Raw genomic sequence first — 25,830 nt, 5'->3', positions numbered from 1 at the left:
TTATGCTATATTTGATTTTGGATCACCTAATGATACGGAACGAAATGTTATGTTATATTTGATATTCTAAACGTGCAAAACTTATAGTTAAAACAAATTATGTTTGCATGAAGTATTAAAAATTAAATTGACTAAATATCATATACGAACAAAATACAATTTATATTTGATCAAACATGCTATTACTTTATTTTTTAAAAAGATATTGTTAATAAATTGTATATCAAGGTACGATAAATGATTAAAATAATATACTGATATTTTTTAAATCAAAAAAAATATTTTAATAAAATGTTTTACCATGGTCACTTAATTTTTAATAAATCATATAACAGCGACGGAGCCGCAATAATTTGCACCCAGTTTGAGAACCAATTACTTTACAAAATAAGATTATCTAAAAAAGCATAGGACGGTTTGATGACCGATTTAGGGGTGATCACGGTGCGATTTTGCAGTTTTTTTTAAAAAATTCAAACCGAATTGTCATATGCGGTCGGTTAGTATTTTGAAAAAATAATTACGGTTCTACATGAAAAATTAGCTTTACGGTTTTGAGCGATTGCGATCGATTTACGGTTTTTTTAATGAAAAATATGAGAACATATATTCTAATTTATTTGAAATTAATAAAAATATATTGTTTTCAAATATAAAATATAGTTCAAAGCATATAAAGACCAAAATAGATAAAACAATAATCAAAATTCAAAACTAAGTTAATAATTTAACAACACAACACATTCATAACAAAAGTGACATTTACACTATTTTATCTTTTTTTTACTTTCAAACTTCAAACAAAATATTGTAGCAAAAGAAATAAATACTTTAATAAAAGACTAATATAAAGAATAATTAAGAAAAAGATAAGTTTTATTTGTAAGAATAATAATTTTGAAGAGAGTTAGGATATAATTAATGATGATTTCTTTATTTGAATATGTTGTTTACAAATTATTATAATTTTAGGCCCAATATTATGGCAAGCGGTTTAGTCGGTGCAGTGCTTGGCAAAAAAAATAACCGAACCGCGTATGCGGTGCGGTTTATGATTAATATTTTTAATCGTGGTTTTTATAAAATATTATAAAAAACGGTACGGTGCAATTCGGTTCGGACGGTTCGTATGGTTAATAAAAAAATTTGATCGCCCCTACACCGATTACTTTACAACAGAAGATTTCGTCCCCCACGATACCGGCTCCACTCCGAGCATGTGAAACGAAACAACCTCAATCCCCACGAAAAATTTAGACTTATCCAAGAACCAATCACAAAACCCACTGACAATACAATATCTTCTGTCAAACGGGGGTTGGTGGTGCCCCGCATGATGAGATGGTCCCAGAATGATTCCCGAATCCTGAAGAACCACCACCACCGGCGGAAGCTTCTGCCTGGGTGTGTGAGCCCACGCATGGAATTGCTGGCTAAAGAACGCGCAACATGCGAATACAGACGTGAAAGCGAGCAGATTAAGGTCTTCACAGAACAGGTTAACCGGCGAGAAAAGAAGAGTCACCGCCACCCCTTGAATGTAAATATTGGTGGCGACGTGGCGCTTCGCGAGAATCCACGGCTGCTGATGGTGGCGTTGAATCCCTTCAATCTGCGGGCCCAAAACTGGGTGTTTAGGGTCGCCATAGTTATCGATGGCCCAGTGGACGATTCCGGTTAGGAAATCAGCCAGTACGTAGCCCGCCACCACGGCGAAAATGGACTCGATCCGGCTCCTTAAATCGGTTGATTCACTTAAGAATATTGAAATGAACTTGGCTAACGAAATCATCACGTTGGCGCACCCACTTGCAAAGCATGCAAGCTGAACCCTCGTCGATTGCCAACTTCCTCTTCAAATTGTAGTGGTGACATTTTCTTGAAGTCGTAAAACGAAACGAATATTAATGGAAGTTTTGGGAGATGGAGGCTGTGTTGGTATGCACAGCCGAATAAAACAGAGAGCTAAAGTTTTAATATTTTATATAAAATTTTTTGATAATAAGATAACTACAAGGTAGTCATATTTATACATAATTTATGTCTTATATACTTCCTAATTTAATTCTAAGAACTGAATACTAGATCTAAATAAATAGAGTACGTCTTTCATCATACGGTCTCACGGATCTTTATTCGTGAGATGGATCATTCATGTCCATATTTACAATAAAAATTAATATATTTGATATAAAAAGTAATAGTTTTTCGTGAATGACCCATATAGAATATTTTTTTCACAAAATTAACTCGTGAGATAGTCTCACATAAGTTTTTGTGTAATAAATATTACTTGATTATCTAAAACTTATCAATTGACTATCATGTCTCTTAGATTAATTTAAGAATATAAATTTATTTTAATAGGCTGTAAGGGGACTCACTCAATATTTATAAGTAAATAAAAATGATTTTGTTTTTGTGTGAAGAAATATAATTGTTTTTAAATTAATATAAACTAATCAAGAATTCAAATATCTATAAGAATATGTTTGGACTGAGTAATTTGAATTAAAAGTTTTACTTTTATATTAGTTATTACGATGATTTGATTTTATCTACTTGTCCTAAAATCTTAATGAAAAAACAAACTAATAATATATCATTTAATTATAAGAATTTTACACATTTTTACATTGAACGTGTTTTGCATTGAATCAATAACAAGAATAATATAATCTTAAACTAACCAAAATTAATGATCAGAAAATAAGTTCTTGTTTGTAAAGCCAAAACTAAGTTTTACTACGAAATTAATTTTCTTAATAAATAACAATTTATAGGGAATTTTTTAAAATCTTGAAATAATTAGGGGCGGGTATGAGAATATTATCTTCAACCCTTAACCTGCTCCGAAAATAATATTAATAATAAAAAAATAATATTATTAGTATTAATAATATAATGATAATATTTTTTTTAAAATATTAATGATATTATTAATATTAGTATGAATATTAAAATTAATATTATCACTAATAATAATAGATAAAAATAAGTTTTGGTTCAAAAATCCTTCATATCTGCTCTCATCTTGCCCCATTAATATTTTTGAAACGAAGACGAAAACGGGGACGAAGATTTGATCCCCGCGGTTTCAGGTTCGAACATACTTCGAACCCAAAAAAATGGAAATCGAGACGAGTATGAAGATAGAGACGAAATTCAGAGAGAAAGACAAGAATAACAAACCAGCCCTCACCCCATCCCATTATCTTCCTTACCTTTGGTCATTGCATTAGCCCCTAAAACTAATACTGTAACAGATCACCATGCTCAAATCTTGGTAGCCGTCAAGAAACCACATGTCATATCATTGTTGATGCATGTATGTATATATGTATGTATAATAGATGCGAATATTATACTGAATTGTTCAGATAAAGATTATAGTACTTTTCTAATAGCTATATATATAATATGATAGAGTAAAAAAAAAAGTAATTCATGTGTGTGACACAATCAATAGATTCATCGTATATCATTTACGTGATAGCGCAAAGATCAAACAATACGATCTCCTGGTCGTCTAGACTACCGTAAGGTTTAAAAATAAATTTTAATGTCATTTGATGTCCATGTCGATTGGGAGATATGAGTGGACAATCTACTGGTTAGAAATGCGTACTTCTCTTGTAAATAATGGATGAGCTCGAATGATCTGACCTGAACTCTAATTACTTTGGATCGAGTAAGATGAGCTCGAGTGGCCTAACCTGACATGGCTTGATTTGTACTGTGAGTACTCTGGGATGAGCTCGGGTGGTCTGGCCTGACCTGCACTGTGAGTACTCTGGACTAGGTAAGATTAGCTCTAGTGGCCTGGCTTGGTCTGTGAGTACTCTTAGATGAGCTCGGGTTGCCTGACCTATTAGTATTGTGGACTGGGTAGGATGAGCTCGGGTCAGATGATCTGCACACACGCAATAAGAAAATATCAGTGGGTGCCAGAAGAGTTTCCGGTTTGACCACTCCGACACTCAAGTCAGCAAAAAATGTCATGCCTTCGGAAAATAGGCATAACGTCCCATACTATCCTTGGTCTTCTCATGGGTACTGATTTATCATGTTTACGAAGTATGGTGACCCATACTTATGGGCCCCACTCTCGTCTCCTCATGGTCGGTCTGAGTAGGAAAGAACCGACCTGGATAGTTCTTGCCGGTGATCGGGTAGGGTGAGCCCGGGTTGGATGACCTGAAAATGTGCAGGGAACATACCTCTAGATTACCTGTGGACATGGAGACGATCACTTAAATTAATCTTCTCCAGTACTTTGCCTTGCCTGGTCAGAGAAAACTCCAAAGTGCTGAAAGTACCCGGGATGCTAAAGGCTGCCCAGCCTGGCCAGACACTTTTCTCACCTGACCAATATCATTCAACCATGTCTTGCACGTCCAAGAATATGATCCTGAGCTTTTATGATTCCATAGTGGTCTGATATGTTTCTCGTGTTGTTACATGCCCAGATTTGTTTAAACATGTTACTCTTTTTCTTTATCCGGGCTGGTTTCCACCCGATCTCCTCTTGATTTCGTGGGACCAACTATGGACTGGTCCTGCTTTGGTCATCCTTTTCAATACAATAGTTAATGTCTGATATATATTAATTGTTGTGAAAAATGGCTATTAGTCACATAACTTACACATTTTTCATTTTTGGTCTTGTTATTAGTCAATTTATGGTCTTATATAATACATATACTATATAACATGCATTTTTTCAGTTTTACTCTTTTTTCACTGGAATGTTGACGTAGTGCCGGAAAATGATGATTGAGCACTAAAAAACGTTCATGTGAAGACATGGCATCAGACATTGCTGACGTGTTTGATGTCACGTCAACACATCGGTGAAAGAAGACTAAAATTTGAAAAAAAAGAAAAAGAAAAAGAAAAAGGGCAAGTCAATAGACTAAAATCGTTAATTAAATTATAACATGACTAATATTGAAAAATATACAAATTATGTGATTGAAAAAGTTATTCTCTTAGGAATTATAATTACTTTGGTCAACTTAATTTTCTATTTTGCGATTTCTTATCAAATTTTGGATGTTTGGTGTCCTAACATTTAATTTTCGACTATTTTTGTCTAGATACCGACTTGTTAACACACATGTAAGCAATTTCAGGTACCACAACAGTGCTCCAACGAAATAGGAATCGAAGCAAAAAAAATAAATCAAAGATACTACACAAAAACCAAACTCTGATGACTTAGTTGTTAAAAACTCAAATATATATATATATTCCCTACTTGTTATTAGAACCAAAGGCTCCTCGCTTTTAATGAATCGCAGATAAATAAATTATATCAATTATTAAAAATGATGTCGGCAAGTAATTTTCATATTGTTAGCGCATGTACTTGGACATAGTGCCCATATCGCTATTCCATAGGTAGTTAAGTATTTTACAGCCATGTCAAATTGGCCGCCATCACCCTATGGCTATGGTTGGGCAAGCTACGTAGCGATGATCAATTTTTTTTATTAACCGTCTGAACCGAATTGCACCGCACCGTTTTTTTAATATTTTATAAAAACAGCGATTATAAATACTAGTCATAAACCACACTGCATACGCAGTTCGGTTAATTTTTTTGCGAAGAACCGCACCAAACCGCACCGCCTAAACCGATTGCCATAATATTTGACTTATGATTATAATAATTTGTAAACAATATATTCAATTAACGAAGTCGTCGTTCATTATGTCTCAACTATCTTCAAAATTATTATCCCTACAAAGAAAACTTATTTTCTTCTTAATTATTCTTCATATTAGTCTTTTATTAGAGTATTTATCTCTTTTACCGCAATATTTTGTTTGAAGTTTGAAAGTAAAAAAATAATAAAATAGTGTAAATGTCATTTTTGTTTTGAGTGTATTGTGTTATTAAATTATTAACTTAATTTTGAATCTTGATTATTATTTTATCTAGTTTTATCTTTGTATTTGAATTATATTTTATATTTGAAGACACTATATTTTTGTTATTTTTAAATAAATTAGAATATATTTTTTAATATTTTTCATTAAAAAAATCGTAAACCGACCCAACCGCCTGAAACCTCTCAAAACCGTAAGACTAATTCTACATGTAAAACCGCGATTATTTTTATAAAATACTAACAGACCGCATATGGCAATTCGGTTTGAATTTTTTTAAAATAACCGCAAAACCACATATCAATTTTATATTTTGAAATTAAGGCACGCCGCGTCATGCATGTATGAATTTTTCTTGCAAAATTTATCGATGAAATTGGTATTTTCACTCTATCGACTGAAAAATGATTTTTTTATACATTTGTTTTATTATTTGGCGAAATTTATGGGCTTATGGAATGCTGCTTGCATTCGGACGTGTTGAAAATTGCAAGTAATACATTATCTGTATGGAAATTATCGGGGTTTCGTATCACCCAAATTAATCAATCGAGATGTTTTTTTAAATAAAAAAAAAAAGAAAGAAAAGAAGAAGAAGCTAGATTTGGTTAATCCATCCATTTATCGATATTGTTGGTTCATGTTATGTATCTGGATATCTATCATTGGAATAATTTGCGACGACAACACAAAACAGTAAAGTCGAGGCAATGATGAATTATTTATCCGCGCGACGAAATTATCTATATAGCAGTGCTCTACGTTGATGGAAATCGTCAATATGATACAACGACTTCGAATAGAGGAATGCAACACTACAAACTCTTCTTAATAGCAAACGATAATATACAGAAATTTCCAAGCACGAAATGAACAAAAAAAAGAAATGCAGTAAAGATGTCAAAAATTATTATCAATACAGATGGTGGGATTATTTGCAACTTGTTCACTAGTTGCGGAGAAGAAACACCACCTTCTAGATACGAACACAACCTTTTGTGATAAACCAAGGGATGCAGGTCCAGACGCAACCTTTTGTGATAGGCCAAGGGACACTTTTTTTCAAATAAATTTTGTCCAAAAAATTTAACGGTCAAGACACCGCACCGCACCGAGCCAGCCACGAACGCGCGTGTTTCACTGAGGTCCAACATATCAGCGTCTTCTCTCGTTCAAAAACTTCCAATGCCCCAAAGGGCCCAATCTCATAATTCAAACTTATAACGAATAAGGAAGACTTCAATGTGGAACAACTTCATATCTCATTTAATTCAATATTCCAATGGTTAATACTAACTCGTGAGAATTATATATAATATATGTCGCATAAAACAATAGGGCACTATTTGGACGAAAGATCATAACGCTTTACCTCATATATGTCTGCCGCTAATTAATTAGTTATTGTGAGTATTTTTGTTTACATAATAATATTTTTTAGGAAATATATAATAATCTTTTCAAATAAATAAAAAGTTAAAACTGGTTCCATATTTTACTTATTATTTAGTGTTAGATATCTTAGTTTTGATGATGACAAATAATAAATTATTGTGTTAGATCAAACTATCATTTGCTTTGTACTACAATTACTCGACCGTTAATCTACTTAACATTAAGTAGATTCACGTTCTGTAACGATTATGGGCCATTAGGCTGAACCCACATGGCCTCCGCCCATACTCATGTACCACTACTGGTCATGGGTCGTTAGGATGATCAAGCATGGGCCGATGCACTGTCACTCATAGAATATCTCACCCCTGATAAGTGGTTTCTTTCGCCTTTCCCAACACTTGAACCAGGACATCCAGTTAATTAGTTATTGTGAGTATTTTTGTTTATATAATAATATTTTTTAGGAAATATATAATAATCTTTTCAAATAAATAAAAAGTTAAAATTGGTTCCATATTTTACTTTTCAATTAGTGTAAGATACCTTAGTTTTGATGATGACAAATGATAAATTATTGTGTTATATCAAACTATCATTTTCTATGTACTACAATTACTCGACCGTTCTACTTAACATTAAGTAGATACACGTTCTGTAACGATCATGGGCTATTAGACTGAACCAACATGGGCCTCGGCCCATACCCATGCACCACTACTGGTCATGGGTCGTTAGGATGGTCCAGTATGGGCCTCGACTCATGCCCATGCACCGCCATAGTCCAACTGGTACTAAAACTTTAAGAATCTAGGTACTTATGCCTGTAGGTCTTGGGTTCAAGTGTTTGAGAAGGCGAAAGAAACCACTTTCGAGGGGTGCGATATTCTATGAGTGACGGTGAATGAGCATGGGGGCTTAACGACCCATGACCAATAGTGGTGCATGGGTATGGGCCGAGGCCCATGTTGGTTCAACCTAATGGCCCATGATCATTACACGTTCAACCAGTCTCAAGGCTAAGCCATCCAACCGTTGAATTTATTGTACTCCAGTTGACCGGTCGAAAGCATTTAAAACAGTGCACAAAGTTTAAACCATTGATTCCCAATAGCACTTCAGACGATCGGATTTGATGTTTCTCATAAGGATATTGCAAGTCAATAATACCGACGAAAGCTTAAAATAGAAATATTGCAAAAAGATCATATCAACTCTTGAATAACAGAAAATCTGCAGTATAACAAACTTTTGGATAAATTTTGGACTTAAAATCACAAAGACAAGAAGGATATCAATTAGCATTAAATGATACTTGCAACGACTGATGGTGACATGTCCATATTATCAGAAAATAGTACAAGTTATCGTTGAACAAACAAATTCAAAAAACAATATAAATAGAGAATGCAAAGAAGAGTTGAAGATACAGAAATTCACAAGAACACACATTTAAGCTTACATTCTCTGAAAAGATTTCTGAGCGCTCTTAATTATTATTCACTGTTGCTCCTCAGCCCTAGCATCAAAGAACATTTATCATATCTTCAAGTATCATCAAAGGCTTCTGTCAAACCACTCGACTGTTTCTGTCTAAAACGTTTGAAGAGTAGTTCGACAATTTGAATCTGAAGATTCACTTTTTTACTTGTTGTATTTGTTGTTAGATAATGTGTCTCAATCATTTGAGTTACTAGGAGTTTCAATTTAGGTCGTAGACAAGTCCTAAAATTGAAGCGAATTGTTACAAGTTTTGTAAAACCAAAGTCTTCTAGTGAAATCTTTCCATAAGTGGAAGAAGGAATGCTGTAATTGCTTGAGTCTCCGAACATCCATGAGCATCATTTGTGTCACGCCCCGAGACCGGGGTTAGTTGACACCGGCGTTGTTTTACAACCACACAATTGAAAACAACAAGCCTCGTAGTACAGTATAAACCAAAAACCAGTCTATTTCATCATTAACTCAAAATATTCTTGTCTTACAGCGATAAATTCCAAAACGAAATAAAATGTGCGGAAGCATTGTACAACTTGAATCAAAACTTAGGAAGAACTTAAGCGAGAAATCTTCATATCTCGAAACTTCATCACCAACCCCGAAGCATGTCTTATTCATCGTCGTCTACTTGATCTTCGTTCTTATCTGGAGAGAGATGTAAGGGGTGAGTGTTTTGGGAAACACTCAGCAAGTGGGGGCCGATCGATTACCACAAGTACATATAAATATAATTTAAAACCCATATTGCAAACTGATTTTCAAACGTAGTATATCATATCAGATCAGAATCAGAATCGAAATGCGAAACAGAGATTATCAGACATTCAGAACAGAACGAATCAGAACAAACCAAAACACTGTTATTCATCTCGTTATCCATGGTCGAATTGTCCCCAATATGTTAGTCCTCTAAGGGGTGAGGCCAAAACACAGTTTTATACCCACTGATGGGGGCCATATAATTTACAATCGTCGTTCCATATCCACTCGAATCATAACAGTGCACCACAGAATCAGATGTATCAAACAACACTTATTGGAATTTTTGAATGAACTCAGCAGAATCAAAGAAGATCGGAAATAAGAGGAACCATATCGTACATCGATCGAGATTTTATGAAATATATAATAGCATTTTCGAAAGTGGTTTGACACACATACAAGTATGTCATGAAATACTTGTACAAAGTTTAAATTACGAAGAAATACATAGCAAAAGCCCACTTACTGATTTCGTTTGGATTAAAACGCTAGGAGGATGTGCCAAAAGAACTTCGATCGAACAAGGTTGCGGTAGAGCTTCGTCTTGTTCCGGTAGAGCTTCGTCTAGACTGCTGCAAATGCTAAATTTCGAATTCTTGAAGTTATGGGGAGGGAGTTTGCTTCTTATATAGGTTTGAATAACCAACTATAAAGGTAAGCCCGTATCAGTCCAAGAATGTCGCTGATTGCTCAATCAAAGTGATGATTGCACTTTTCTCCCCCGAATGAACGTGGCCACTTCTTGATTCAAGATACACATCCGATATTCATGAGTGATTTTGGTTTTGTTTAAGTGCAAATGGAGAGTGATTTTTGCTGCATGAATCTCTTCCAAGATTGGTGCACTTCCATATTGCACATGGTGATAAATGGTCAATAATGAAGGGACAATGATTATTCAAATTTTCAAGATTATGATTGTATGGAACAAAAAAATGTTGTGCCAAAATTAGCTGAAATTTCCTATGACATATATAAATTTTTTTTTCGTTGCAAGATTTCGGGTCTTCACATCCCTCCCTCCTTATTAGAAGTTTCGTCCTCGAAACTTGAGTTAACTCGATGTAGATATGAAATGATTCATAATTTCGAAATTTAAATCCACGTTGAATGATCCATGGTTTGAGTTCAATGGATTCAAGGAAAAAAAAATAAAACTTGAATCCTATAATACGAATACAATAGATTTCAAAACACAAGTGGTGAGATGTAAAAAGAAATAATATGGACGAGAGTGTCCTTATTCCAAAAGACTTATGAGAGCTTAATCTAATCAGTAACGTTTTCGTCTCCTAACTCCTCGTTAGCGTCTTCTCCTTGTGCATTTAGAGGTGGTTGCTCATGCTCGAGTGCAATTTGTTGGTTGGCGATTTCTGCACTCAAGTTTATGTTGTTGAGTTCAAGTTGTTGGACATAGTTTTCCATTTCATGATGATAGGCATTGAATTCTTGTTCAAGTTGGTCACAAAACCATTTCTTAGCGTGATAGTGGTTGCACCAAGCTTCGGAGGTGGCAAACATTTGTTGACCATACTTTTGTGACTCTTGCAACTCTTCCTTGTAATCTTTGAGTTGCTTTTCTACAAATTTCTTGTCGAAAGTGAGTGGTCCCACTTCTACTTGAAGGCGATCCCTCGCTTTCTTCAACTCCTCTTTGTCATGAAGTAAACTCGTAATGGTACCACTAAGTTGCTCGATTTCGTGCTCGAGGTTGCTAAAGGTCTTGGCTTGGGTCATCATTTTCGATCACAAAGTTGAGCAAATTTTGTTTTTGTTTTTTTTTTACTAGCTTAAGGGATGGCTCGAAAATATGAGAGGATTGTGAGTCTTGGTGTGAATTTCTTCATCTATGGGAATGTATTTATATAGGTATTTTAAAGAAGATTTATGGTAATCTTTTTAAGGTCATTAATTCAATTTTAATTGTTATAATTAGAACTTAATTGAGTGCTAAATTTTTGGTCAATGAATGTTTTTACATTTCTAAAATAAGAAGCATTTAATTGCATGACAATCATGGGATGAAATTTTCGAAATTTGAGCTAAGGAGAATTCAAAATTTCAAAAAGAAATAGATAGGTGGATGTGATGGCTAAATTCTAGAGTTAAAGGTAGCTTTCAAAATTTTATAGATTGATGACGACGTTGCAAAAATTGAAGGTAGGTAATGATGATGCTTGATTAAAAGAGGCATTATTGAATGAAGAATTTTCAAACAATATATGAAAATTCTAAAATATAGTTAGGATTGTATAGGAACGAGTAGATGAATAAATAAAATTTTAGAAAATAGATACGATATATAATACACCCAAGATATTATAAATTTAGTTCTTAATAAATAATTGACAGCTTAAAAATGAGGGCATAAAAATTGAGATATGAATTGTTCTTTTGTTCAAGAAGAATTTATATAAATTAAATTAGAGATTTAAGACACAAAGATTAAACTGGCCAATCAGTTGTATTAATATTTATGTAGTTATTAATTTTATCAAACGCGAATTTAATAATAGTTTAGGACCATTTTTTTTTCCATTAAAATATAATTGGGAATGATGTTCAAATCAATAACATATATTTTCAAGTCAAGAACATAGATTTATATGTGTACATATAATTGCTTAAAATCCTAAATATAATTTGTTAACTCTATCAAAAATTTAGTCACGGGTATCACCTTCTCACTTAACTATCAATATAAATTAAACCCGAAAAATCAGGACTTAAAACTTTCTATCGATGATTTAACATAGATATTATTCTCAAAATTAATCTAACTTAAATCCAAAAATTAAAATCTCAAATTTTCTATTGACCGTTTAATATAAATACTAGTCTCAAAATCGATTTCATATAAATCCCATTTTTTTTTTCCCCATGTGATGTAAACACTAGTGGTCAATCATTATTATTTTTTATTTAGACAATTGCACTAATATAAAATTCTTAAAAGTCAAACTACGACCCAATACTGTTAAACTAACTTAAATAAAAAAAAAAATCTCCTAGAAAGTTGAAATTCGAATCGAGCGATTCAAATAAACAATAATTTCCATTTTTTTTAAAAAAACAAAATCCTACTTCCCCATCAAAGACTATGAGATTTATTTTTAACATGCCTATGCATATGGATAAAAATTTCGGTACAGAATCAATGAAATATTCAAAAAGAAAAGTTAAAATATTTTCATTAGAATTAAAAATAATTCAATAGGATTAAGGAACAATTGGTAGACTTGGATTTCGATTTTCCTACGCGGAGCTATAAGTTTTACAAGAATTTTCAAAAATGGCAAAAACTGAGCGTGGTTACGAGGGGCGTATGAAGCCATTTCTTGAAAAAAAAATTTTAAGGGAAGGCTTACAAAATGACAAGGTCGTGAATAATCATCAAATGGTAAATTTCAGAGTCATCTCATTCGAGATTTAATTTAGAAAGGGTTCAAAGATGGAAAATTCGATAATTGACGTAGGTTTGAAGATTATACGTCGAGAGAAATTCAGAATAATTAATGGAATCGAAATCTTGAGTTTCCTATGGGAAGTCACAATTTTCAAATCTAAGAATTGGGTGGATATGAATGACTAAGTTTGTTCCAAAATTTAACTTCGTCAAATTTTGTCTATCGAAATCCTCAGCCGGATTATGAACCTGGCGGCTCTGATACCACTTAAATGTCACGCCCGAGACCGGGGTTAGTTGACACCGGCGTTGTTTTATAACCACACAATTGAAAACAACAAGCCTCGTAGTACAGTATAAACCAAAAACCAGTCTATTTCATCATTAACTCAAAATATTCTTGTCTTACAGCGATAAATTCCAAAACGAAATAAAATGTGCGGAAGCATTGTACAACTTGAATCAAAACTTAGGAAGAACTTAAGCGAGAAATCTTCATATCTCGAAACTTCATCACCAACCCCGAAGCATGTCTTATTCATCGTCGTCTACTTGATCTTCGTTCTTATCTGGAGAGAGATGTAAGGGGTGAGTGTTTTGGGAAACACTCAGCAAGTGGGGGCCGATCGATTACCACAAGTACATATAAATATAATTTAAAACCCATATTGCAAACTGATTTTCAAACGTAGTATATCATATCAGATCAGAATCAGAATCGAAATGCGAAACAGAGATTATCAGACATTCAGAACAGAACGAATCAGAACAAACGAAAACACTGTTATTCATCTCGTTATCTATGGTCAAATTGTCCCCAATATGTTAGTCCTCTAAGGGGTGAGGCCAAAACACAGTTTTATACCCACTGATGGGGGCCGAAACACAGTTTTATACCCACTGATGAGGGCCAAAACACAGTTTTATACCCACTGATGGGGGCCGGAACACAGTTTTATACCCACTGATGGGGGCCATATAATTTACAATCGTCGTTCCATATCCCACTCGAATCATAACAGTGCACCACGGAATCAGATGTATCGAACAACACTTATCGGAATTTTTGAATGAACTCAGCAGAATCAAAGAACATCGGAAATAAGAGGAAACATATCGTACATCGATCGAGATTTTATGAAATATATAATAGCATTTTCGAAAGTGGTTTGACACACATACAAGTATATCATGAAATACTTATACAAAGTTTAAATTACAAAGAAATACATAGCAAAAGCCCACTTACTGATTTCGTTTGGATTAAAACGCTAGGAGGATGTGCCAAAAGAACTTCGTTCGAACAAGGTTGCGGTAGAGCTTCGTCTTGTTCCGGTAGAGCTTCGTCTAGACTGCTGCAAATGCTAAATTTTGAATTCTTGAAGTTATGGGGAGGGAGTTTGCTTCTTATATAGGCTTGAATAACCAACTATAAAGGTAAGCCCGTATCAGTCCAAGAATGTCGCTGATTGCTCAATCAAAGTGATGATTGTACTTTTCTCTCCCGAATGAACGTGGCCACTTCTTGATTCAAGATACACATCCGATATTCATGAGTGATTTTGGTTTTGTTTAAGTGCAAATGGAGAGTGATTTTTGCTGCATGAATCTCTTCCAAGATTGGTGCACTTCCATATTGCACATGGTGATAAATGGTCAATAATGAAGGGACAATGATTATTCAAATTTTCAAGATTATGATTGTATGGAACAAAAAAATGTTGTGCCAAAATTAGCTGAAATTTCCTATGACATATATAAATTTTTTTTTCGTTGCAAGATTTCGGGTCTTCACAATTTGTGTTAGTTTCTTACTGCATTTACTCATCTCGTTTAAATTGTCTTATTTGAGTATAAAGTAGTCATAAGTTTCATCGGACTGTTTCTACTTAATTTGTTGTTCGACCGTTTCTTAAGAATTGAGAAAATCTGGTCTTGATATTTAACAACATCAAAACAGTTCGATCTATTTGACATTGTTAAAATTTTAAATGAGTTTATTTACCTATCTAATCTCTAACCTGATCTAATAATGAGTGTATATTGTAGGGGAAAAATCAAATAATATAAATGATATAACAGGACAAGAAATTATATAATATAATAGTATATTTTACGTTTTAAGTGTATATGGTACAGCATATTTCGTATATTTCGATTATCATATTTTCTTGAGGATCAGCCGGAATTCACATCTATATCCCTGAACTTGATGATGCTTCAGTTTATTTGGAGCGGAAATCACTCCATGATCTTGGCCTAACTCCAAAAATACAGATCAGAATCATCTCCATTGCCAAGAAGAACTTGTATTTATCCAAAAACCTGTTCCAAATCCCACTCACGATGCAGTAATGGCTGTCGAAAGGCTCGTGGTGGTGCGCCGCGTGCTCAGTCCTCGGCAGAATGACCCCGGAATCTTGCAGCACCACCACGAGCAGCGGAAGCTTCCCTTTTGGTGTGTGAGACCATGCATGGAGCTGCTGACAAAACATCCCGCAACCAAAGAATGCAGTAGCAAAGGTTAGCAAATTCGTGTTGGTGCAGAATATGTTCATTGGTAATACGAAAATGGTGAAATACGCCGCCCCGGCGTAGAGGTTGGTGGCGATGTGTCGTTTCGTTATCGCCAACGGATGCTCGTGGTGACGGATGAAACCTTCGATCTGGGACCCGAAAAAGGGAGTTCTGGCGCTGCCGTAGTTGTCGATGGACCAATGGTATATTCCGGTGCTGAGGTCCCCTAGAACGTATCCCATGACGGCGGCGAAAATGAGATGGATCCAGCATCGGAGACCGGTTGATTGTCGAGAAATTAATATTAAGGATTTGGCTACAGAAATCACAAGTGTGGCGCACCCAATTGATAACCATGCAAGCTGAATACTAGTTGGTGTTTTCCAGTTCTCTTCATCATAGAAGCGCTTTGGAGATGTTGTTTCTGAAGCATTCTTCTGTTGAGGCTCAAATTCAGCCATGAATTGTCTTCGGCGAAAATGGATACAATAAATTCTATAGAAAAATATGAATCGGCGGTCGAACCAAGTTTTATGCAGAGAAAGAAAATTCTGGAGCGGATATATATGTATGGGAAGAAACACATGCATACATATATAATATATATGTGTAATTGAGATTTCGATGCACATTGTGGCAAATTATGAATTTAATAAGATAAATTTATCATTTCTAACAAGTAACAAGTGGTGATTACTGATTATCCATTATCATTAGAATATTGAAATATTGATTTTTATGGGACACAAATTAAATTAATATGAAACTTAATAAACAGCTTACAGCATAATCCTTTAATTTGATTTCTTCGTTATCTGTTGATATTAAGGAAATTTGATTTTTTTTCAATAATAAATAAATAAATAATGCATGTGGAAAATGGCGATTATACAAAAAATTTAACGAACTGAAGTTTCCACAAAATTATATATGTCATGCTTAATTAATTAATATATACAAATAGAAAATCTCGTATTATCGTTGGGTTAGGAATTCGGATACCAATTGGACACTCGATAAATGAAAACATTGCAAAAATCCGTGTTAAGTTTATTACAATGTCCTTTCCTTTATCCTAGCTCCTTACAAAAGTTTCGTTTTCATTACTTAATTTTGGAAATTGGACCAATCCTAACTTATACTGATACTAGGGACCTAACTGCCTGAGCCAAAATAGGTGGTTTGGTTTTGGTTGTTGGAACCAAAAAATTTTATTTAGTCATCTTTAAAAATATATATATTCATTTTAAGTAAAAAAAAAAAAAATCAATTGAGATATTTACAACGACCAAAATAACATAATCATTGTCCTCTAATTAGCATAAATAAGTTCAAATAATTTAAAAATAGTATTTGAAGAGAAAAAACAACGCGACCATATAATTTGTTGGAGCTTTTTTCATAATTTGAAAAGCTTCTGCTCCATCAGCGGTGTCAACCGATGGAAACGCTAACGCTGCGCCGAAATGATCTCGCTCTAGTTAGATGTTAGAAAGCTCGGAAATATGCGATATTCAGGTCGACGATCAAATTATTTGTGGTTTATATGTATGAAGATCATATAGAAGAGAGAGCCAAGCCAACTAACCTGCAGCTGAAGTAAGCACAAGGAAAGTTAACAGAGATACTTTCATGCACTCCTTCATTTTAAGCTAGCTTTTTACTGGTTGATGTACATTTTGTGATTCAAAGGGATTTGATTTATAGAAGTGGGATGAAAATCCAGACAAAAAAACAAACAAACAATCCTGATTAATCAGTGCAACTTGTAATTACAAGGCGGGGATGATTACAAAGGTTGAAGAAATTCTATGCTGACAAATTTTCCCTTACATTATACTATACTGATTAGAAATTACAGTTCGATTATTTATATATGTTACAGATGGATTAGAATTTATTTAACTGTATAAAACTTCATAGTACAAAGAACTGTGAACTACTGATTAATTATTCAGTATCAATTGAAGTGTATAAAACTTCATAGTACAAAGAAAAATCTTAAAGTTACATCATATACAAAATTTCTATGTGGTGGCAGCCGGCAGGTATTTGTATATTAATATATTGATAAAGATATTGAACAACAAACAAGTTCCATGCAGGANAAGGCTCCAGTAGAATTTTTCTTAGCTCGTGGCTCTTTTCAGCAACACAACCAGAACCAAGTAGAGAAGTAATCCATATTTCATCAGACTTCACTGGTTCGTCGTCATCATTCCTGTGCCAACTCCAAAACGCATGGGTAGAGTTCACTATCTTGAACTCACCATGACCGAAACTTGCTTCGCGGAAGACAGACCACTCGGGCTGGGGATCCAAGTACCTATAAGTTGATTTTCCAAAATTCAAACGCTCAGTAATCAAATTAAGCCTCCATCTCATTCAATAATAATAACTCAAAAAAGATGTGGCAAATGATGGGGTAAAATAACTTAATTCAAGGATTCTACAATGTAATCTAGGAACAAGAATAGTAATCTCTATTGGACTTGCCAGACAGAGTAATGATCGTTAAGTATGAGTGAAGGCGTTCATTAATAGATCTAGGCCATCAAATTTTCCTTTTCCATCATCGTTTCCAGTGGAAGGAGGTGGCGGGGGAATATGAGTCAAGTTGTAACCCAAAAATGGAACATCATGTAAAAAACACAGAAGAATGTAAGGTAAACGTTCCACCTAAATAATTGGCTAAATTAACAGATTTTTTATCGATACTCAACATAATTCTTCCTTGTTAAAAACCAACTTACTTGTGAGCTAAACCTTCACCATTTCCGCCATCACCAATTGTAATGTGAACAGCTCCACAGGGATCCACTTTACCATTGTACACACGCCTCTGTTAACAACAAAAATTAAGTCTTCAACTGCTCAAAGATAATTAAGATGATAAAAGCAATAGGTTGAAATCATACCGAGCGCTCATAAGCATGCACATGGCCAGCAAAAATAATGTCCACACTAGCAGCATGAAGCAAGGGCTCCATCGCTGCCATCATGTCATCACCTTCACCTTGATGAGCCTCATTACTGTTATACCATGGCGCATGAAACAACACAAGTAGCCAGGGTGTACTTTCACGGTCCACCGTTGAAAGATCAGTCTGCAAAAATTTTAAGGTAGAAAAGGATATAAAGATCAAAAAACACAGTTTATAAAATAATGCTTCATCGGTAGCCTAATTATTGCCCCATTTGTAACCGTATAAGCTCATTAACTGTTTCAAGATAAATAAAGAGATTTATTTCCCCTGATACTAACGCTTTATGAGAAAGTTCCTTAAGACAACTCCATCCGTAACTGTTATATCTACATGCAAGTTCATGTGATACGTATATGCTGGTAAATGCAATTCCTAGGTATACATCAATAAATGAAGCATCTAATGTCGCTGCGTTAAACGGACCTTCAGCCAACTATATTGAACGGAGTACTGATCATAATCAGTGTACGAACCAAGCATTATGACATGAACTCCGGCCACGTCAAACGAATAATAGAGATTCGAACTGGACCCACTCTCTTCATACGGCATCTTCCATCTTGAGTTATAGGATTTGAAGCTGTCTATGAAGAATGGTATGTTCTCCTTCTCATGGTTCCCTTGGGTCACCATCCACGGTCTTGCACTAGCGAGTGGCTGCACTAGTTCCCCAAACGTGTCCCACCTATGTTGTATATAATCCGCATAGGAAAGGTCTCCAGGAAGCATATGTACATCATATCTGCACTGGTCTATGTGTTCCAAAGTCGACTTAGTCCATCCAGTCTGACCTAAATCACCTGCCACAGCAAATGTAACAGGAAATTGAGAGGGTGGAGTTTTGAGTTGGAACTCAGTGCCCTCCCCACCACACCTATAGAAATACAACGTGCCATATTCCAGGGGACCAATCACCGTATGGTGAATCTTTCCAGATCTATATAGTATATAACTATAACTAGTACTCTCTCCTTCAGCTTTAAAACTGTAATTTTGGGATGATGTTCCATATTCAACAATTGAAGGAGCATTTTTGTCGCTAGTTATCCATGATATCCGCATGTGTTTGTCTCCGGCCAAGGAGATGTGAACCTGCCGTTGAAACCAATACACAGTCACAGTGACAGAATCGGTCAATCTTGACAAAAAACAGAGTGCAGATTATATTTGGATTGGGCAACTTTTCAAAATTTTCTTTACTTCTCAGGAAAGATAATAGTAATCAGATCAAGTGTAATAAATTTAACCATAAAGTCAATTATAGCAGACCAATAGCAGTTCCAACTTCCAACATCCGACATATTAGCAAAAAGCACCTACAGCTCCGAATTCAATGTATTTTCCTTAAAAACCGCATCCATTAATTTTTCCTGTTTTTTTCAAATAAATACTCTAAAGACACAAAGAATTTAACTTCAAAACCTAAATCTGGCAAAGCCGAACACCCTAGAAATAGTGAAATACAATCAAGCCACTCTCTTTCCTGATCAAGTAAATACCGACAAACTACCATTAAAAGGAAAATGAAAAGAATTTCACCTGTTGAGGATGAGAAGAGGGCCTCGAATTCCACGGGAAGTGAATCATTTTGCGAGGCGGCGGTCGAACGTACTCCGCCGCGGCGCCGATTGTCAGCACGACCAGAATCAAGACAACCAATTTAAAATCCATGGCTTCGCGAAGTTTACATGAACGAGAATTAACGTGAATTGTTTGCTTTATGTTGTTATCTTGATTTTGATGTTCGAATGTGGAAAGTGGAGTCAGAGGGACAACACATGATTTTGCCTGTATATTTATAATTGGACCATTTTGTCTGAACCACCCCGCCATCTTCGGCCTCAATCTGGCAATATTTCAATAAATACTTTTTTAAGGCAATATTTTAATAATTTGATACTCATTTAAAGGGATGCATCAATTTTTTTTTAATTAATTGTCGAACAGAATTGAATCACATTGTTTTTCTTTTGTCAAAAAGTCGAGACAGTTTCACGGGTCATATTTTGTGATAAATAGCTCTTATTTTGGTCATTTATGAAAAAATATTACTTTTTATGCTAAAAGTATTACTTTTTATTGTGAATATCGGTAGAGTTGACCCGTCTCACAGATAAAGATTCATGAGACCGTCTCACAAGATACCTACTCTTTTTTTTATGATATGAGTTATATTTTATATTTAAAAAAAACTATGTTGTTTTTATTTTCGAATCAATTTGAATATATGTTCTATTATCTTATCATTATAGTTGATCATTCACCAAAAAATAGCAAACCAATCTAAACCTCCCCAAAACCGTTCAAAGCTGCAAATCTAATTTCACACGTAAAACCGCAATTTTTTGTAAAAAAAAAAAACTAACAATCGCATATGAAAATTTGGTTTGAATTTTTTGAAGAAAAAAATGGCACACCGTGATCAACCCTACATCATTATGTTTTGATTATTAGTTTACCATCAAATTTTATGTAATAAGTATAATTATATTAATTTTCATATTTACTTAGGCCTTAGATTATAATTTACACGTAATCTTAGTGTGTGTGTGTGTGTGTGTGTGTAATACCCAAGATTTTTTATACTGTATTATAATTTCTGCATAATTACATCTCGGGTGCAATGTTAACTGCACGAGATGTTTATTTCCTAACATTTATGCGTATTAATTTTATTATTTATGTTTTGTAACAAATTTCAATTAAAAATTATTATCTGTTTCATAATTATAAAATATTATTTATAGATCGTTAAATTTATAAGAAACCTAAGTCAAATACTTTGAAAAAACAAAAATATATTCCACACTGGCAATATATAATATTTATGTGTTGTATTATATACATGCAATGCTCTCCTAGTTCCCATTAAAGTTAAATGATACTTAAACTTTCTTGATTAATTTGGTCCAAATAAAAGATTCTACTAAAAAAAATAGTAAAGATTAGACATATGGAGAAGTATTGTTTGATAATAATTATAAGATTAAATTATGAAAAATCAAAGAATATAAAATATAATATATGCTTTAAAAAATACAAACATAAATACATAATAAGAGTTTATATTTACACTTCATTTTATGTTATATACATTTCACTTCATGCGTAAATTATGTTTCAGATTTATTCACAAATGAAGTACAAATAATAAGAAATGAAACGTAAATATCAACTCCCATACATATATCCTGTAAAAAATACCGATAGGTTCTAAACTCACTTGTAACAATTTTAAAAAAAAAATGACTTAATACCGTGTATGATTAAATTTCTTAGGATGAAAGTGGTTCCCAGAATTGAATGCAAATGTAACCTATGTTTTCAAGAAATTGTGAAGACAACGTGATGGCTAGAATCTCAGGCCACACGCAAGCAATTATGCAAATGGCTTTAAGTCAAAACAACTCGTAGAATGAATGAAAAAAGGGTGTCTTGTATAATTTGATTGAAGAAGTATCGTGCGGTAGATAGAAGATTGTATAGAGTTCTCATTAACCACAAATACATGCCTGAGCAAATTTTCCTAAATGGACAAGGCTTATTTCTTCTTAGGAGCACTTTTTTTCTTTGCAGCAGTTTTCTTCTTCGCAGCTGCTTTCTTCTTCGTATTTTTTAACCCCATTCCACTTTCCTGTCAGCACAATCAACATGCATGTTTAATTTGTGAATTGGAACTGAATTCTTGTTCTTTGTGTCTCACCGTAACAATCCAGTTTGTCATAAACATGACGTTTTCAACGTGCAGAAATTTGTTGCAACCTAGTGAGATATGGTAAATGGTGATGAATGATGACTAGCAGAAACATTGTAAATTTATAAAGGTTTTACTCCTTGAAATTTAATGGACACTAGACATATAGGAGAACGTTGCAATATCATTAATAAACACATTTGAAATATACTTGTATGTATCTTCTAAAAGTACCTTCCTGTAGCCCCTGTAAGCACTTTGACCACTCAACTGCTGCCCATTTCTGCTAACGTAAACCTGAAAATCATTTGGCAGTTTGATTAATACTGTAAATCAAAATTCAAATATATGTAAGATATTAATCAGAAACTGGAGTATGTGTGTGCAGACGTGCAGGGCTGGTCAAGAGAAGATATCAGCTTCACTGGCAAGGTTACCTTGATTAAAATTAAATATATATTTTCGACCACATCTTGGCATCAAGATTGAGTGTGAAATGTTTAGATATCGTTAGATTTCTTCTTTGCTTCTTATAATTGACAAAAAACTGAGAAAACGATGGCCGAAATATACTGAGGACATATATGGCTGAACCCTACGATAACAATGTCTTCCACTACTATATCAGTCTTGATACAGAATCCATCAATTGCTAAAAAATTAATTTAATAAAAGAAAAAAAATTGGCTTGAATATTTAATGGAGCACAACAAAGACACTGGCATCTTAGCCATTCTTTACTTCCGAACAAGAAACAACAAAGAGAATAAGTTAGAGAAATGTGTACTAAAGTAGTAAAGTTAGACATTGAGATATATCTATGACCTCATCCACATTTTGTTGTGCAACTGGATAATAGACAAAAATGAAACAAAAAGTTTGAAAAGAGAACAAATTGGCATCTATATACGAAGTTGCACTTACTCTTTGGCCACTTGAGTTGGTGTACCAGTGACCACTAGATTTATTGGCAGCTGAATGCACCTTTCTCTTGCCAGCCTTTTTAGGAATTCCACAACCTTTTGGATTCACCCAGTTCTCAGAATCTTCAGGCATGATGGCATTCGATTTTGAAACATTTCTCTTGGTCCTCGTGGAGCTAGTCTCATATGTTATCTTCGAATTTTCTTCATGGCAGAATTGGTGCCTATGAACATATATGCAGATTCACATAAAAAAAAAACATGTATAGCATAAGAAGGAAAAATAACAGTTGAATCGCAAAAAATTCTGAAATAGCAATACATGTAATCAATAACTGATGCCTTCTGCTGCTTATGTTCCTGATTTTTTGCTGTTCCCAAGGGGAAGAAGTTGGGCAACCGATCACGAACCAGTTTCTGAATACTTGAATTGTCATGAAAAAAGTAGAGATGAGCTGGAGGAACAGAACCCACATCCCATTTCTTCTCATTTTTAGAGTCCTCGCCGTTAATTACCACTTCATTGTCAGATTTCCCGGATCTGAAAAATTTATCACAGACCTCATCAAAAGCAGGTGTAGGGATGCGAAAACTCTTCTCCTTGCAGAAATCTTTCCACAAATCAGTTTCGTGATTGCCATCTGATTATTTCCTTGAATATGAAGTTGAACAACCGACTTTACAAACATTTTCCTCATTAGATGAGTCGTCAGAATCAGAACTAGAATCGATCAGCTGGAATCTTCGGAGAGGACTGACAGATGTCGAAGCACCTAAAACCTCTTTCCTCCTGGTTGATTTCCAGAGACTACCAGATTGTGTAGTCAAAACTTGCCGACCATGTAGTGAGGGCTTCGAGCTGCTACATATAGAATGACTAGGAGGATTTCCAGCTAAATAAAACAAAGATGAGGATTATGAGGAAATGAAAGGTAAGGGCGACCACAGAGTCTCAAGCCACTACAATGAAACTACTATCAAAGAATAATGTGAGACAGCCAAGACAGTCACAACAGGCATATGGTATTTTGATGCCAAGGGAATTGCAACTGCACTAAGGTAATTGCTAGGGTAAATAACTCTAAAAAAATTACAACGATGGAACATGGGTCTTGAGGGTAAATAACTGCAATTAGCACACTGATGTATCAAGCAATAACCGAAATTGATGTTCCATAAAATCACTAAAGAATTATGCGCCAACTCCTGCCTTCAGCTTAGTTAAACCAGTTACCTTGATTTTCAGATAAAATTTGATTTGCAGCACTTTGTATAACTCAGAATAAAACTATTTTAACTGAAGTATTTTGATGACCTAGCATGATTCTATGTTAATTCTAAAAGCAATCGTGGAATTAGTTGATAAGTTTGAAAGGTTGTTTCATTGAACAGGTATCTTCACTTATCTCTAACATGACTGCATTCGACAAATTCACTTCATCTATTCTCATTGTTTTCTTTAACTCAGATGATACTCACACAATAGCTACAATGCCAAATTTTCGAATGATGCCATTCCAATTCGAAGAATGCGTAACATGTAGATTCTACTGGCAAGACACCAATTTCTGCAATTCAATGTTCAGAACATTAAAATATTTTGCAGCTACAACAAAACCAAAAAGAAAACACTATCGGTTAGCTCCATAAGTCTGAAGCCACGTTTTTCCCATCTTGCACTCGGACAGCAAAATATCAAAAGTCGTTCTGAAAAACGTAACACTTGCATTTTATATATGCCGTGACAATTCTTCCAAATTTTTTAAAGGACTCCAAGCAAGAACATTTACAGTCACATCCAAGTCTATTTAAGCTAAAACACTAGCATAAACAAATATATATCCAATTTCAGAAGTGGGTTCATCTATGGATGCCTGAAGAAGTACAGCATTCAAAAGAAACCCATATTTGATAGAGGCAAAAGAATGAAACTTTACCTCTAGGGCAATCTTCCTCGGAAGAGAAACCCTCGATATCATCATCCACATCGTATCTTCCCCGCGCATCATTGGCTTCTCCATTTCGGGCCACGGATTTGAGCTGTACAGTGGGCCCCTTTCGAAGCCTTTTGAGCACCCGAGTTGGGTTAGAAACCTGTTGGAGAGAAATCCTCATTGGGGATTCAAAATCTTCATCTTCGCTTATTTCAATCGTCCTAAAACCTGCAGCGGTTGAACTTAGAGGCCGTTCAGCTGGCTGGGTTGAAAAGTTGGAAGGCGGTTCCGATTCCATGTCCAAATCAAGCCCTAGAGAGAACGAAGGAGGCAACAAATCGAAATCCACCATGGGAAGAAAGGTAGTTGTTGAAGGGTAAAGGCTAGAAAGGAGGGATACTGGGAGAATATCATCAACTCGATGGAATTGAAAATGGTCCCGCGCTTAGTGCTGGACTGCTGGGTCGCGCGACCTCCGCTTTCGGCCTTTTATCCTTTATTGTATTATTACTTAAATAATTAAATTAACTTCTTTGTAAATTCACAATCGCAATTGCCTGTCGGGCTTGGTATAGGTCCAACCCAAATTCAGAATAGGTCCAAATTACTTATGTATCTTGCAATTTGGCCCAATAATTTTGAGCCCAAAAAAATATCATTGCCTGGTCCAAAAGATATAGAAACAATTAAAAGAGAAACCAATGATAAAATAAACATTAAAAAATTAATTTTATAAAAATAAATAAATCGTTATTCCCAACGGAAAACAATTGGCATGTGGGGGCAAACGAAGGAGTAAATGCAATTGATTACTACA

General features: G+C 34.5%; 3 protein-coding genes across 6 annotated transcripts; all 3 read right to left on the bottom strand.

Annotated features, from left to right (window-relative positions):
* Positions 1-1,165: 1,165 nt before the first annotated feature.
* On the bottom strand, positions 1,166-1,792 carry LOC140980796 (fatty acid desaturase 4, chloroplastic-like). The gene has a single exon (XM_073446841.1). It carries the CDS (start codon positions 1,790-1,792, stop codon positions 1,166-1,168), a length of 627 nt encoding a protein of 208 aa, XP_073302942.1.
* Positions 1,793-15,183: 13,391 nt separating this feature from the next.
* Positions 15,184-20,320, bottom strand: LOC140980792 (purple acid phosphatase 18-like). Its single transcript, XM_073446837.1, has 7 exons — positions 20,002-20,320; positions 18,886-19,554; positions 18,394-18,582; positions 18,229-18,317; positions 17,568-17,801; positions 17,064-17,069; positions 15,184-15,943 (listed from the first exon to the last, which is right to left on the bottom strand). The coding sequence occupies exons 1-7, from the start codon at positions 20,293-20,295 to the stop codon at positions 15,184-15,186; spliced, it is 2,241 nt and encodes a 746-aa protein (XP_073302938.1). The 5' UTR covers positions 20,296-20,320.
* A 1,558-nt stretch (positions 20,321-21,878) lies between these two features.
* On the bottom strand, positions 21,879-25,476 carry LOC140981730 (uncharacterized). Of its 4 annotated transcripts, none has more exons than XM_073448143.1 (5): positions 25,017-25,476; positions 23,402-23,972; positions 23,081-23,303; positions 22,391-22,453; positions 21,879-22,096 (listed from the first exon to the last, which is right to left on the bottom strand). In XM_073448143.1, coding segments are annotated over exons 2-5 (381 nt in total). In that variant the 5' UTR covers positions 23,404-23,972; positions 25,017-25,476; the 3' UTR covers positions 21,879-22,003. The 4 variants fall into 3 exon arrangements, 2 of the variants coding, with proteins under 2 accessions (XP_073304244.1, XP_073304245.1); XM_073448144.1 differs by lacking the exon at positions 21,879-22,096 and adding an exon at positions 22,168-22,224; XR_012176127.1 differs by lacking the exon at positions 21,879-22,096 and adding an exon at positions 22,202-22,224.
* Positions 25,477-25,830: the final 354 nt, after the last annotated feature.

Source organism: Primulina huaijiensis, chromosome 7 (genome assembly GCF_012295235.1).
Source record: "Primulina huaijiensis isolate GDHJ02 chromosome 7, ASM1229523v2, whole genome shotgun sequence".
Taxonomy (NCBI): Eukaryota; Viridiplantae; Streptophyta; class Magnoliopsida; order Lamiales; family Gesneriaceae; genus Primulina; species Primulina huaijiensis.
This window is presented reverse-complemented; position numbering and strand designations above follow the sequence as displayed.

Coding starts and splice junctions, on each gene's coding strand:
- LOC140980796 (XM_073446841.1), bottom strand. CDS start 1,792: ATGATTTCGTTAGCCAAGTTCATTTCAATATTCTTAAGTGAATCAACC.
- LOC140981730 (XM_073448143.1), bottom strand. Junction 22,454..23,080: donor CCAACTCAAGTGGCCAAAGA/GTAAGTGCAACT, acceptor AATGATTTTCAG/GTTTACGTTAGCAGAAATGG. Junction 22,097..22,390: donor CTTACAGGGGCTACAGGAAG/GTACTTTTAGAA, acceptor TTGTGCTGACAG/GAAAGTGGAATGGGGTTAAA.